Source organism: Microtus oregoni, unplaced genomic scaffold (assembly GCF_018167655.1).
Source record: "Microtus oregoni isolate MIOR12 unplaced genomic scaffold, Mior012 000009F_ref0000495, whole genome shotgun sequence".
NCBI classification, from domain to species: domain Eukaryota; kingdom Metazoa; phylum Chordata; class Mammalia; order Rodentia; family Cricetidae; genus Microtus; species Microtus oregoni.
In genome coordinates this window covers 54,777,749-54,794,617 of record NW_024543068.1, presented here as the reverse complement: position 1 = coordinate 54,794,617, position 16,869 = coordinate 54,777,749, and the positions used below count along the sequence as shown (strand labels likewise).

The window sequence follows — 16,869 nt, the reverse complement described above, 5'->3', positions numbered from 1 at the left end:
GAGTTAACTTATTTACAGAGCAGAAAACACAGTAGACCATCAACACTATTGGCTTCATTCCTGTGTTTTCAGAGACACTCGGCTAGTCTCTGGAAACACAGTGCAGAATCCTACAAGATCCTTCCTTGCAATGGAGCCTGGTGGTAGGAGCTTTGGAGAGTCAATGTTGACTCCTTCCCTCCAGGTTTTCCTGTTGCTGTGTTCATTTTTATTTTTGAGACAGGTTCTCACTGTGTAACCCTGGTTTATCTAGAACTCACTATATAGACCAGGCTGGCCTCAAGTTCATCCTCCAGCCTTCGCCTCCGGAGTGCTGAGATTTTAACAGCATAGACCACCACACCCAGCTTGTTTCCTCCAGTTTTTACCCTCATACAGAGGAGGACAAGCAGAGAAGTTGGGGTCAGTGAATCCTCAGAAGTATCGGTTATTAGCTGTCACAGATGCTGTCCTGTCCACCCTGTTGCCCATGGACTGACGTTCTATCATTAGAGGTCCTGACATGGATTCCCCAGTCACAGGTAAGACCAAACTGGTGGAGAGACTTTTCCCCAGAGGCTGAAATGCCTTTTCCTTCACAGAGAAGGAAGAAGCATACAGTAAAGAAATCGTATGAGTAAATGCATTCAGTGTCTTCATAAATTTTAAGTAGTGGGACAAAAACCAGAGATTTAAAAAAATGGGCAATTTAAGATAGATGCGAGGCTCCTGGAGAGAAAGACGCAGTAGCAAGGGAAGTCAGCTGTACCACGCTGTGCTTGTTCTGGCTCAGTCTATTTTCAGCTCTGGGTTAGTAAAATGAAGAGGGAAGGCTCTCTAAGCTCCACCATCTTCATAAAGATCAGAACCAAGATGCAGCACACACAGTTATTATGGGCAGATGGGATGGCCAACACGGCCTAAAGCAAGGAGCACGTTTGGTTCTTTGCTCTTATTTGCTGCTTTGATTAAAACCCAACTTTTTAAGAGACTTATTTTTAGATGGCCAACTAATCAGGAAACATTTGTTCTTCCCTGAAAGTCACTGGCAGTTAGGTCTGAGTTCATCTAAGCAGGTGTTTGTCCAAAACTGTGCTCGCTCCCTATCCTACCACACTCCTACTAGTAGGGAGGAGATTTACAAACAAGAGCAAAGTAATTCTCAATACAGGGGACAGTAGGAAAACAACTCTCTAAGATAATGTGACATGATTCCTTCTTGAAAAATTAAATGCTGTATTATCTGGTAAAAATGGGTTATATCTCAGGAACTACAGAATTCTTGCTGAAGTAAAAATTGTATATGGTTTTACAATAATACACATTTTATCAGACATGCCTATCATTTTTTCCAGAGGAATAAAGATTCTTATTCACATGGCATGAGCAATCTGCCTGTAGGAATTCACTACTGCACTCCGAGGGACACAGAGAACAGACACATCTATGAGAGAGAGAGAGAGAGAGAGAGAGAGAGAGAGAGAGAGAGAGATTTACTGTGAAACTGAGCGGGAACTAAAGAGCCTTTGCTCTCCTGAGGTGATAGCACCACAAAGCTGGGAACTCTGGGAGGGGAAAAGCCAATCTCACTCTTGAACATGGCACTGCTGCCAAGGTTATCTTCTTAAACTGTAACAGGAAGACAACCGGATATGAACCAGAATATTTAGTAAGGGGAATGGATGCTTTCAAGGTCACGGTTCTGGGCATAAGGGAGAGAAGCCTGAATTTAGGTTGGAACTTAATCTTGGCCCTGAATTTAAAGAAGAACAAAAATTCTAAGCAAATATTTCTAAAACTCCGTTAAAATTGTTTTCAACTTTCGCACAAACAAAACCCAACATTTATGTTGTAGTTTTGTAGCTAAGACAAAAACGGGATGAGAGAGGAGAGAAGAAAGCCGTGCTAAGAATTGTCTTTATTTAAAGTCACCTCTGTGTTTAGGCTGAAATTCTTGTCTCAGAAACAGCCTTCCTTTAATGTCAGACAGCTATTTAGATGTTTAACATGAACAAAAATCCATTGTTGTTTTGACTTGATCTTTCCTTTCCTTTCAAAAATATAAAATAAAGTACTGTAAAAACTCAATTTGATGTGCCAAGGAAATAAATTTTCAGATGTCTGAAATGACAGTACCCTCAAATCGCTCTCAGATGAAATCATCCAGTGTTTGACTTGGAACAAGAATGAGTTTAGCTAAAATTGAAAAAGTTTAGCAGAACATTTGTTTTCATATAGTTTAGTTACAATTTACTTTAGATTTGTACCCCATTTTCAACTTTGTGTTGGGACTCTGCACCCTGGCAGGACGACTTCTGGCACAGAGCACTGAGATCTCAATTTTAATCGCCTGTCTGTCAAATTGAAGAGAATGCATCTGCTTGGTGCAAGCCAGACGAGAGCCACTTGGGAGTCTCCGGAAGGCTGTGCAGCAATCCCAGATCCTGCCCGATTAGGGTGGTGACATCCATGGTGAGAAACTGTTGCCAGCATCCCAAAGGCTCCCTGAAATGGTGATGTGGTTACTCAGAGGTGGGTGCTGGTGTCCATGTTATCACAGATAGTATTTGTGGTCTTTGCCCCCAATGTGACCTACTAAGGGCACATTCCAATCTCTATACTTTTGTATGTGGTGGCATGTTTTTTTTTTTCCCTCAGTGAAGAGAAATCCAGTACATAGCTCACGCCATTTCACCTAAATACAAATCCATAAACATATTAATCACACTCCTAGTTACAAAATCTGTGACCTGTTTTAGACAGCTTCTCCTGTATTTCCCATTCTAGAGCCTCTCCCCTCATTATGAACCTTCCTGATTGAGTGGCCAAGAGCTGATCAAAGAGCCATCACTAGTACCTAATAGCCTCCTGCATGGCAGCTTCTGCTGGACAGTAAATCCAAGAAGAGAGAGATGAGCAGGGACTAGGAATATATGGAGGGACAGTGAGACTGCTCTACAGTCAGATTTATTTGGGAGTAGGAAGCAATAAAATATCCCTTATATAAATACAAATATGCTAGTATGTAGCACAAATAAGAAAACCTCGAGTCAGATACTGGGGTTCAACCTGAAAAATCAGAAAAGCAAAGCGGCCAGTCCAGTAGAGAAGTCTTACCTCTACCAAGGCTGGGCCACCACAGATTAAATAGCCAGAGCCTCTATCTCCTCCCATTTGATATTCCCTCTAGTGCTGGGATTAAAACCGCCTGAATTTGTTTCTGCACTGATCTTGTGGAGCTCACAGTGGCTTTGAATTCACAGAGATCCAGCCTCTGTCTCCCAAATCCTGGGATTAAAGGTGTGTGACACCACTGCCTGGCCTCTACTGATTTAGCTTTACCCTTCTGATTTTAGACAAGCTTTACTTATTAAGATATAAATAAAATATTGCTGTATTAGTAGATTTGAAACGTTGGAGATTGCCTTGCATTCTGTTTGAAAGAACTGGGGTCTGAGGCCACCAAATTGGCAGCTGGGTCCTCAGGATGAACATGGTGGTGTAGGAAAGAAGTAGAAATTTAAGAGGTGGGCCTAGTAGGATGTTTTCCGATCATTGAAGAGGGGCTTTAGTGAGAATTATGTCATTCTAGTGCCTCCCCTTCGCGTCTTCCCACCTACCCATGAGATAAACAATTGTACTCTGCCACTCGTTTCTCACCATAACAGGCCCATGGGTGATAAACTCAAAAGCTGCTGGCAGAAACAACCCTTCCCTGGGGTGTAAGCTGACTATCTCAGCTAATTTATTACGTCATCGGAAAGCTGACTGGCACTGCGGGAGCAAAAGTGTTAGACACAATGTTTCTAGTATCTGTAAGCAAAAGAGACCACAGTACTACTGTTGTGATTCTACTTTGCAATGTGACATTTGAGATTTGAAACTCATTTGTCTAGGATTTAGCACAATGGTTAGTCCCTTTTCCCTTGGAGAGATGGAGAAGTTAAACCGCCATCTCTGGGCAAGGCGAGAGACTCAAAGACCGCGTTCTCCAACTCCTGAAGGAGATGTGTGAATTTCATGAAAAAGACCACCTTTCCCAGGTTTCTGTCTTTCTCCCCATGGGGTTTATATCATTTAGGTTTTCCTTTGTTTTGGTGTCAAACTTTACTTTTCTTTATTTAAAGTAAACGAGTCACCAGCCTTGACTCCAATGAGATTTATCCACAACAGAAGGACAGATTTCTACTTGAGGTGAGTTCCGTGAGCAGCATCACCAGAAGGATCACAAAGATATTTAATACAAGAAAATGCCTCTGTATTCAATTTTTCACAATATGCATTATCTAGTTTTTGTTGTGTGTGTGGAGTTGCCGGCTCTAATATGTTTTCGATAGACAACAAGGCACCAAAAACCCTGGGTAAATAATAGATATTAAAAATAGCCACTACCTAACAATGTTACTGGAACAATTAGAGCGCAGAAATGTTCTCACATCAGCAGCCAACGACAAACAAAGGTTGGCACGAAGCTGTTTCTTGGTTCTTTTCAAATTAATATAGCAAACGCGTTCCAAACTCATCTCTCCCACTTAAAACCGCTGGAATTGTTTCGTTCTGCTTGCTCTGAGCTCCCTCAAAGCCTATAATACCGGATGCCGTCCTCTGTAGTTCTACAGTCTTGTCTTGTTTAGTAGGCGCACACGGTGCCAATGCACATTTACATGCATGTACTGCACACATGCTTCGCTTTCCTGCGCAGAGTAAGGAAACTGTTCTTAAAGAAAGTTCCCATCTAGCTCAACTCCATGGAGTCAGATTCTTCAAACACAATAAAACACAAAATTCACTTCTCTGCTGGGAAGCTGGCTGCTGTGGAACACAGCCAGAAAGTGCGTCCTTGCAACCCAACAGAAGACCAGCATAGCCTCAGGGACCCTCAGGAATGCTGTAGCACAATTAAGTCTGTATTTGAACCTGGGAGCACACGACATTATTGCCAAGTAGCTATTTCTATTCCCTGTACAATGGAATAAAAATCACAGCTACGTTCTCCGTTCAAAAGACCCAGTAGTTTCCCTAGACTTATGACTTCTCAGATCAGCTATTAGATCATAGACAGAAGCCATACTGCTGTACTCTTTAAATGAAAACTAACACTCCTGAAATGCAGGAAGTTTCTGACATGTCTACCAAGTCTACCAGAGGAAATCATTTTGCTTTTGTTCAATGAAATTTTTACAGAAACACAAAACTGACAGAGCAGTAAATACCACACCAATCATTTTCAAACACCTCCCCAGTGTTTACAGAACTCATGTAAAAGGTATCGCATATCATAAAGCACAAAACAGTCTATGACGTCATAGCATTTCATGACGTCTTGGAAGAGATACTTGCATTTTGCTGTCACTTTGTAACCTCCTAGGGGAGGGGTGTGGCCTTCCAACGCATCAAATCCTGCAGACACCAGGACCATGTCTGGATCAAACTCTTTGGCCACGGGCATCACGACAGTCCTGTACGGTGAAAAGGCAACAGTCACTCATGGGAAAGCTGGGTACCTGTAAAATCGGCTTTGTGAAAATGACTTGGCACAGCCTCAGTCACTTCCCAGGGAAAGAAGGAGAGGGAAACGCTAGCTGGATCAAAAGCTTAGCATTTCCTTCATATGTGAGCATCCCAATACAGTCTTTTCCCTTTCATCTTTTTCCCCTCCAGACTGCACACCCCCATGCTCCCCAGGTACATTCTGCAGCCTGTGCCAGCACAGACACATCTGTGTGCTGCTTCATCCCCTCGCCTATAAAAACAAAAGCCCGCGTCTTCCAGAGGAGAGCAATGTTTTACGGGAAAACCCAAGCTTTAGGGAGAACCTAGCTTGCTCTAGTTAAGAAGAAATTGGTATAAATTTGAACTATAAATTTCTTTTGGGAAAAAGTTTGCTTTCCCAACTTTAATATATATAATATATATATTTATATATATATATATATATTTAAATATTTGTCATGGTAGGGGGTGACTCTTGCAGAGGAAAAACATAGAATTCCCTTAATAGAATCCAGATTATGATGTTAAGGGAGTCCAAGGCCAGACACAGCTGGAATGTGGCAGCCTTGTCCCTGGCAGCAGCCCCTGCTGGCCCCACTTAGACACATGAGCAGTCACCTCTCAGCCTCCTCAGGGCTCTGAACCTTCCTATCACTGTTAGTTTTGAGAGAAAATGACTGCAGGACCTCAGGAAAAAAAGTTTACGAGAGCTTCAAGCTCAGAGTGCCATCATAAAAATTCAAATACCAAAGACTTATTTAATCAGATGAGGAAACAGCACACTATTATGAAGTTTACTAGGAAGACTTCTGTCTGTGTGGAGGAACTGAAGCACGTGTCCCAGGACTAATCCTTCAAGAGAAAACTAATTCGCTCTTCGGCTTTTTAAGAAAAACAATTTAGATTTTCAACAATGATCACTTACCTTTATGTAAAGAAATTTTGACTGAATGCTGTACATTAGTTAGTTGAAATTAGAAAATAGCTAAATGAAACTTATCTAGAGAGATAAATCAGCTCAACGCTTTTTCTCACACCTCTTCTGCTAGCATAAAACGCCGGCCCATGTGCCTCCAAACATATGCACACATCAGATTTCCAGTCATCCCACCAGCAACTGGAAAACTACCGAGCCTAACTAGTCACTAGTGAAACTGAGAAAAATGGAATACAACCCACTATGTATAGATTATTTATGTTTTTATTCAATAATGTTATGAATATTTAGTATGGATCCAACTCTGAAGAGATTCATAAGATTCTTTCCTTCAATATTATCACCTCTGACATTGTTTTCATAGAAGTATCATGTCTAATCATTCACTGATGTTCATGAATGAAAAGACCATGTGTTACTGAGACATTGGGCTACTCTCTCAAAGAATTCAGAATATTTCCCCAAGATTCTCCCTTTATTTTGGCGGGTAGTACACACTTTCTTAGCAAACTAGTCTAGTTTATCTGTAAGCCAATCAAGACATTCTGTGTGCCAGTCATTTCTGAACTCCCAAACAAGAGTGAAACACTTCGTCTCAGGGAACTCAATCCGATGCAGGGGGATTCACTACACAAATAACAACACAATAAGAACTTAGCGGGGAATACCTACCACACATCCCAGAAGCTTTAGATGTAAGCTTGCCACAGCCAGGGGTCACCTGAGAGAAAAGCCTTGACCGAGGAATTTCCTAGAGCAAATTGGCCTATGGGCATGTCTGTTGGGGGACTGTCTTGATTATTAATTAAAGCGGAATAGCCCAGTCCCTTGTGGATGGCACCATCCCTAAGCAAATAAATGGTCTTGGGGTTGGTCAATCCATCCAGCAAGCAGCATTCTTCATTGGTTTCTGCTCTGCTCACTGGGCAAGAGGGCAGCTACCCAAATAGTCAGCAAGCCTGCCTTCCAGTTCCTGCCGTGGCTTTCCTCAAGGGAGGACGACAGACTGAGGGCACAAGATGAAATAAAGCCTTCTCTCCCCTAGCTGCGTTGGTCATGGTGTTCGTCACAGCAAAAGAAAGGGAACTAGGATACGACAGTATCTACTAGAATCTTTCATTGAAAGCACACATTCTTAAAACTCTGGTTCCTCTTCAGAGCAATCCTCAGCCTTTACTATTCTAATTGTTAGAATTTTGTCCAGATGGCAACTGTCTGCCTAATGAACTAGCTATGTGTGATTATAGAAAGTTTGTGTGATGTTCTGATACAAAATATTCTACAAATTTTCTGTTAAACTGGAGAACTACATGGCAGCAACTGCTTATGAATAGTAACATTGGTGATGTTTTGTTCATTGACTCCAACTAACACACATTGCCTACTTTGTTGCAAACACTGCCATGGCTAAAGATTGTTCAATTCTAAACTGGATCTTAGTGATTTTCATACTGTTGATACAAATTCTTCCTTGCCCACATCTCATAAACAGATAGAACTAATATTCTTCAAATATCATTATATTGGTAAATTAACAAAAAAATTCTCTGTGTGCAAGCGCTTTGCCAGAAAATATGTCTGGGTATCACAGCATGTCTCATGGCCACAGAAGCCAGAAGAGGGCATCGGATCCCATGGGATCAGATGGAAATAGAACCCAGGCCTTCTGGAGCAGCCGCTGGTGCTCTCAACTGCTGAGCCATTCCTCCAGCCCCATATTTGGAAACTTTTAAAGAGACATCACCTTCGTCTTCGAGCTCTTTTATTTATGTTGGCATGGGTCTAGAATGCCCACTATAGTTAAGTCTCCTTCCCAAGACTCATTCTGAAATTAACTGCCATTGCTAGAGTGTGGACCGCTGCCATTGCTCTGGGAGTGGGCTCCTGATGCAACGATGAGTCTGTCAAGGGTCCTCTCTGTGCTCTGCCTGTTTGCCCTTCCACCATGTTATGGCTCAGTAGGGTGACCCATATCAGACACCAGCACCACAGTTCCGTACTTTGTAGCTTCATAACCATTTTCCAAATCTATAATTTATATCAATCATCTATCTGTTACATCCACACAAAATGGACTAAGACTGAGTATAAAAGACCAAAAGACTGTTATGAAAATACTAAGTTAAAAAAGCAGTATAATTTTTCTTGAATAAATTCCTCAGAGGCATTCATGGGGTTTGTTGTTAAGGAGAAAAGCAAAACATGCATGTTTGCTTGGGTTATCATACACTTCATAATAACCATGACACCCCAATAGTGAAAACCTGTCATTGAATAGCTAGTATTCCATTGTCAATCTCCAATAAAAGATTACAGAGGTCCTTGAACAGTGATTGACTCTAGGACATCATCACCGGAAAAAAGAAGCAGCTCAGGAGTACTGTATGAAGGCAAGGAAATTGTCAGAAGGGATGAAAATGTGCCTAGGGGCAGACGGACTAAAGCAGAAAAGCCCTGGGAGGCTGGAGCTGTAACAATTCCAGAAATACAAGAAGTAAGGCTAGCGGTGGATTATAACCCAAAAAACCAGGTAAGTAGTCACAAGTTCATAGCATAAAAAAGATATAACTGAATAGGAGTTCATAGCATAACAGAGATATAGCCGAGCAGAGAGGAAACCGCTCTTCCTAGAGAGTAAACTATCAACCAACAAATGTCCAAGAATTCAAGTATTTAAGGAAAGAGAAAAATCACCATTTGAATTAGATGAAAAATAATTGAAGGAAGCGAGATGCGCAGATTCTGTGCATTTTTCACATCAGGGACACAGAGATACCCACAAAACCTTTACTATTGTAAAAGCTTCTGAAACTCCTCCAGTATTCTTCAAAACAAAAGTATCCGATAAGAAACATGACCAACTCAACAATGGGAATCCTATTAGCAAAAGAACTTTTAATTTTTTCTTTCTAAAACGACTTGCTCATTTATTTTACTTATGTATATGTGTATGCGCGTGAACTTGTGTTTTCCACATGCATGTAACCTAAAGACGACAAAAGGTGAAACTGGAGTTACATGTGGTTGTGGGCCACCAAACAGATGCTGGCAGCACTGGTCCTGTGTAAGAGCAGCCAGTGTTCTTAACTCCTGAGCCATTTCTCCATCCCTACCAAACAGACTTTTAAACAAATTTTGAGCAGTGAAAATTTGGGAGCAGATTAGGAAATGAACTAGAAAAAGAAGCTGCTACCAAGAACTTGCTATAGAAGGAAGTAGAGATGAGATATTTGGCCCTAGGAAGCCCTCAGTAAGGAAATAGACACAGTGGAAGGGAAAGGTAGGACTGAAAAGAAGACATTAAAAAAATGTGATCAACAAAAACCACTAGAAGATGTTCACACATCCTAACTGCCTTTTTCCTGCTAACAACTAGGCTTAGCAGAATCCTCTCTTCCTTACCAACAAGTAGATGTGCACAAAGCACAAACTTTCCTGTGATGTTGGTGACCTCCAAATACAATTCTCTTGGTTTTGTCCTCAGGGCATTCAGTTACCACTAGGCCACCTTCCAGAAGGTTAATCCCAAGTAGAGTGAAGAGGGGTTAAAGATACTAGTTGATTCCGACTCTCATTTGACATTTATATACTCATTAGGAAAACTGACACCATGTCCTGCCTTCTTAAATATCAATGGAAAACAAGAGGATTTCCTGACTTATGAGAAGACCCAAGAGTATAGAAAAAAACATTTATGTCTTTGTAGTACTATAGATTAAGCCTGAAACATACACAATGTGTCCAGATACACAAGACAGTAACCAAAAGGGAAAAAACAGAGGGAATAAATTCCAGCAGAAATGAAGAATGGGTGTAGACATCAGTGAAGAAGGTTGACAATAAACAACAAAACTAGAGCAAGGAAGAGAGTGGGCGGGTAGCGCGAGAGCATCAATGTGGACATGGAGGAAGGGATAGAGAGTGGGGTGGGCTTAGCATGGACTAAGGGTAACAATGGCAGAGAGCAGAAAGCAAACAGATCCCGGGCTCTGCCTGATCCTCAGGAAGAATGTGGCGGTGTCTCACGACACAGTCGTGGTTGTATCTCCTGTACGTTCTGAATCCACCTCTTCAACTCTCATGGAAAGATTTCCCCAATGGGGCTCTCTTCTCGGCTTTCTCCAGTGTCTGTGTCTCCTCTACTAACAATGTACTCTTCAGAAGCTGGAGAGTGAGTGAGCGGTGGCAGGAATGCCTGCCAGTTTCCATCCATCCGCTTCTTCTACGAAACAAGATTTTACCGGCCATCTATCAGGCAGGTTCGAAGACAGTCCTGACCTCTTACTTCATAGACTTCACGTCTTAACTGAGAAGGAGTTTAAGAGCAATCAAGCAGCCCATAGCCATGCTGCCCTGAATGCACCTGATGCTGCTGCGGCTGACACACAGTGACCACAGTGGAAAAGACTGTTGGATACGCTCAGTCGCATACCTGGCAATGGCGTCAGGGCAGGTGGTGCACGGGCGGCCATGCAGCACTTTGAAACTAAGTCTCCATAAACGAGAAGACTCTGAAAGGCTGGAGAGGGCTGTGCCAAGTTCTCATTGACGTCACCTCAAACAGTGGATTCTATCTCCTGCGTGACTGACTGAAGATGGCATATTATATTCATACATACGTGAATTATAGGTGAAGAGTCATGTCGACATGTTTTGTATGTGTAATTGTTGGTCATGGCTTCAAGGCATCAGATTATGAATTAAACATTTCCAAATGGGGTCACGGGTTCTTTTCTTTTATGATCCTTTTCCAACAAAACAAAGCACACATGATATTATGTACATTTCCCTTCACACACCTGTACTTCTACACAAAGTGCAAGAAACAACATTTTGCAGGAAATCTACTCATGACAGGCCACACTCGGGCTGGCAAACAGCACAGTTTCACATCCAGACAGTTGCCTGGGACATGCCCAACATCTCTGTCACCTCTGGACCACTGTGGAAGTGCCCAAGGGCATCTCTTAGGGAATCTGTGCTGGGGTAACTGCACACACCAGACGGTTTGTGTTCACAATCAGTTACACAAGCCCTGACTTCTGTCCTGTCTTTCTATCTTCATCTTGCATCTCTGTGTGCAACTACCTCACACATCCCAAATACACCCCACAACACACACACACACACACACACACACACCTCCCTAAACACATAATGGATACCCTCCCAATACACCCATATTTACCCTCTTCTCTGTGCATACACTCAACACACGTACCCCACAATACACCCAACAATTCCCTACGCATACATATGCTTAACACACATTCTTTTTGCAATACATACCCTTGTATATGTACTCAATATACCAATTCAAAACAGATACCCACAGAACACACACCCCAATACACACAGACACCCAGTGCACACATATACATATTCCCAAGACCCCCATCAATCACATCCCAACTGCCCTCCACAACAAGCATGTTTTAACCTAACTCTCAGCACACAAACACACAGTTTTATGTACATGCACATATATACACATGCATGATTTCTTTCTTCTTTCAACTTATACACTCATGCTAGCTGTTTTCTAACTTAATTTTCTGTCTTTGGCAACTCTTTTTCACCCTCTCCCCCATAATCAACACATCAAGATATATCATTGTCTACACTTTAAAAATGCGACAGAAACTAACCCTCCCCACAGGACCAATGCTCTCTCCCTAGACAACATCACCATCATCTTTGCCTCTGATGGACAGTGGCAGGTACAGAGGCATATTTTATCAGAGCCCCATCACCTCCCTCAGGACAAACACGTTCTAAATGATCTACAAGTCCCAGACAGTGAGGCTGTGCAACACATCCTTGACTGTCTTCCCATTCTTTGCCAGGACTCTAGTCACAAGTATGCCTGACTCACTCAGGCCAAGGGAGTGTTTTCACAACCCAAATAGTCTTGTGGTAATATGCATGTATCATAAAACTGACAGTTCTAAAGGGCATGGGCATTAAATACAATAACTGCTATGCAATGACCATTCAGCTCCAGAACAGTTCTTGTTCCCAAGCAAAATCTACATGAGTCAAACAATAATTTAATAAATTCCCATCCTCCAATCACTTTGTGGCCAGCATTCTACTTTCCTGTCTATGAATCCAGCAACAGCTTTGATGTAAAGCTTTCAGCCTTGGTCAAGGCTTCCTGCCACACCTCCCTCCCTCCCTCCCTCCCTCCCTCCCTCCCTTCCTGTCCCCCTTCTTCCCTCCCTTCCGTTCCTCTTTCCTTGTTTCCACCATGGCAAGGACGGTTACTACAGAATTCACCCTCCACTATGAGAACTGGAGCATATGGCACTATTCCTGCAGCTGGACACTCACCGTTATAGATCCCGTTATTATTAGACCACCTCAGCTACTCCTTCTAAGTGAAAAGTCTGCAAATCTGTCCTTCTCTGGCTTGTTTATTACACTTAGTATTGTTTCCTTGAGTTCCCGTGTTTTTATACAAGGGCGTGGCATGAGGCATACGTGGAGGTCAAAGAGCAACCGCTGAAGTCAGGTTTCACCTTCCACATTCTAGAGTCAAGAGTGTTTGCTGTTTCTCTATTCTATACATGAGGACAAACAGTCCACAATCTTCCAAGGATTGTTTTTTATCCACCTCCCATCTCTTGGTAAAAATATCAGAATTACAGGTTCTAGTACTGTGCTGTTTACATGGGTTCTAGAGATTTGAACTTGGGTCTTCAGACTTGAGCAGAAAGTGCTTTACCCAATAAAGATGAAATAGTATCCCACTGGATACATGTCTTGCTGTCTTTTTCATCTGTCTGTCCATACAACCATAATGAAGTTGCTCACTGTGAAGTTGCACACCACAGTGAGGATAGCAAATGGTGCTGACTCGCTCGGCTCTAAGAGCAGATGCTCTGTCTTCCCGCTCCCTTCACGCCACTCACCTGCTCAAGGACACACCTGCTTGGTTGTTTACTATGATGTTCATGGTTTATATCTATTCACCACAACATCTAGTTCATCACAGACAAATCCCAGTAACCAGAAGCCCATTTAACACATGGGGAACATTCAGCAATTAATCACTGAACAAAATCTCAAATGAAACTCCTTCTGTCGTGTTTTGGTTTCTTTTTTTCCACTTATCTCAGCTGAAGTTTCTTAACTCCTCAACCTCCTTGGGCAGGACACGTCACAGTAGTAACTTATAAATGATCTTACACAAATAGTAACTTATAGACAATTTTACACAAATAGATAGTAACTTATAGACGATCTTACACAAATAGATAGTAACTTATAGACAATCTTACACAGATAGTAACTATAGACTATCTTACACAAACAGATAGTAACTTATAGATGATCTTACACAAATAGATAGTAACTTATAGACTATCTTACACAAATAGTTCTACAAGTGTTTCTAAGCCAATTTTTCAAATCTGTAAAGGCCAAGACTGGAAAGGAATGGAGTCCATCCTGTGTTCTTACTCAATCTTTAACTTAGAAACAGCTTGAGTCCTCAGTCACAGCCAAAAAGCATGATGTGTCAGGGCCGAGGGTCCTAACCATTGTTAGCTCAAGTCCTTGTTTTGTTTTTTTTAAAAGATAAGTTATTTATTTCTCTATTGCTTGTGGATGGGTGTTATGTCTGGGTATTATATATGCCCAGTGCTTTTGGAGGGTTTACAGCTGTATAGCTGGAATTACAGATGGTTCTGAACCACTGTGTAGGTACTGGGAACTGGACCACGGTCCTCTGAAAGAATAGCTAGTGCACGTGACCACTGAGATATCCCCCAGCCTCTAGATTTATTCTTACAGAGCATGAAAAATGTAAGATGCTTCTAGAAAAATATATACAGAAATCAAAACAAAAATTTCAACTTTATTTCCTTAAATAAACACCAAAGATACAAACAAGAGAAAATATCATTAGTATGTGAGAGAGAAAAAGAGTCCACGTGACACAGGCAAGAACAGAGTCCATGTGACATGGGCAGAACAGAGTCCACGTGACATGGGAAGGACAGAGTCCACGTGACATGGGAAGGACAGAGTCCACGTGACATGGGAAGAACAGAGTCCACATAACACGGACAGAACAGAGTCCACGTGACATGGGCAGAACAGAGTCCACGTGACATGGGAAGAACAGAGTCCACGTGACATGGACAGAACAGAGTCCACGTGACACAGGCAAGAACAGAGTCCACATAACACAGACAGAACAGAGTCCACGTGACATGGGCAGAACAGAGTCCACGTGACATGGGCAGAACAGAGTCCACATAACACGGACAGAACAGAGTCCACGTGACATGGGCAGAACAGAGTCCACGTGACACAGGCAAGAACAGAGTCCACATAACACGGACAGAACAGAGTCCACGTGACATGGGAAGAACAGAGTCCACGTGACATGGGAAGAACAGAGTCCACATAACATGGACAGAACAGAGTCCACGTGACATGGACAGAACAGAGTCCACGTGACATGGGCAGAACAGAGTCCACGTGACATGGACAGAACAGAGTCCACGTGACATGGGCAGAACAGAGTCCACGTGACATGGGCAGAACAGAGTCCACGTGACATGGGCAGAACAGAGTCCACGTGACATGGGCAGAACAGAGTCCACGTGACATGGGCAGAACAGAGTCCACGTGACATGGGCAGAACAGAGTCCACGTGACATGGACAGGACAGAGTCCACGTGACATGGACAGAACAGAGTCCACGTGACATGGGAAGGACAGAGTCCACGTGACATGGGCAGAACAGAGTCCACGTGACATGGGCAGAACAGAGTCCACGTGACATGGGCAGAACAGAGTCCACGTGACATGGGAAGAACAGAGTCCACGTGACATGGAAAGAACAGAGTCCACGTGACATGGGGAAGAACAGAATCCACGTGACATGGACAGAACAAGCTCTAGTGACATGTATCTTTGCAAATCTTAGTTTATTTTCATTTCTCTAGCAACATGGTGGCTGTAAAACCCTGCTGTAATGAATTGAAAGTAAAACAGAAAAGACAGTAAAAACTTCTTAACTGAAATAGCAGAGTACTGTTCAGAAAATCTAAAAAATCTGATTTGTTTGTTTGTTGGAATGGGCTCACAGCAGGAAAACTGTCTACCACAGCAGATTTCCTTGCAGCGGGGCAATAAGATGACTGTGACGAGTGAACTTTGGAAACTTAATCATGTGCCCAATTCTTGTTATGACTTTCTTTATCCAAAAAAATTATTCCTACAGAGATTTTACTACCATCCAATTGGTCATAGGATTTCTCCACCTTTGGGGGATGCATTGAGGGGCTTAGCACACTTATTGCTTTTCCCATCACCCAACAACAGCACAGAACAATCCTTTTTGTAAAGTTTCAAATGGGTCTCTCTTTGGCCTTTCCACAAGCGATTGCATTCCATAAAATATTATTACATGAAGCCAAAGGACCCTGGCTAAAAATTAAACTCAAGATTCCAATAAAATTTCTCTCTCTCTCTCTCTCTCTCTCTCTCTCTCTCTCTCACACACACACACACACACACACGTGTGTGTGTGTGTGTGCGCACAAGAATGTTTGCCTTTATATTTTTTCTTAAAGAGAGGACTTTGTAGACAGAAAAAGAAGGAAAAAGAAAGGTCAGACTTGGCTTTAAGTAAATGTTCTGTGGTTTACAGAATTCACAAAATAAATTACGGCATGACATCCTCTTCAAGGAACTGTTTGTGTCTTTGGAAAAAGTGTGTATTATTTTTGGTGAACTCTACCTTTTGATGTGGCCTTTCTGAGGGAGGCAGCATCATCAGGTTTTTTAAAACATTGAACAACAATGTGGGATGAAGAAGACAAAGGCACCGTCATTTAGTAAGAAAAACCCTCTTGTTCCCTGAGGCATAGCCAGAAAGAGACCAAGAAAAAAGACAAAACTTGAGGCCTGTCTGGAGTTCTGAAGTTCAGACATGGCTGCATCCTCTGTCTGAAGACCAGGCCAAGCCCAGGGACCTTGGATTTCACTCATAGCTAAAATGGCTGGGGATAGAATTAGTCCGCAGGGCAGTGAAATAGTTCATTTTTCCTGAGTTCTAGCAACACTGTGTGTATTGACCATTTTGAAGGACACTATGTGCCAGGGACAATGTTTTACAGTTGTTAGTCTTTCTAATATTGTCATACCCACAGATGACTTGAAATTATGTGTCTTATGTGAAAATATGCATTTACTCCAACTCTATAGGTGAATAAATTTTAAATATAGGTGACTATAAGTGGATATTATAGGTGAGTATAAGTGGATATTCACCTGTGTTCACAATTTGTAGCTAAGGAAACTGAAACTATTATCAGGCGAAAACCTTTGGTCCATCTGCTCAATTAGCTGATTGGATTTTGATTGAAACCCAGATCTATGTTAAAGCAATGGTTGCACATTCTGAAACGTGGTAATTTCACTGACGTTTGACTGAATTTCTG

At 42.1% G+C, this 16,869-nt stretch overlaps 1 protein-coding gene across 1 annotated transcript in view; it reads right to left on the bottom strand.

The window, feature by feature from the left end:
* The window catches only part of Hdac9 (histone deacetylase 9), a 463,183-nt gene that overhangs the window by 103,665 nt on the left and 342,649 nt on the right, over positions 1–16,869 (bottom strand). The window contains exon 22 of the mRNA XM_041657935.1: positions 5,320–5,438. Within this exon, the coding sequence (XP_041513869.1) occupies positions 5,320–5,438 (119 nt within the window). The remainder of the gene's footprint in view (positions 1–5,319; positions 5,439–16,869) is intronic.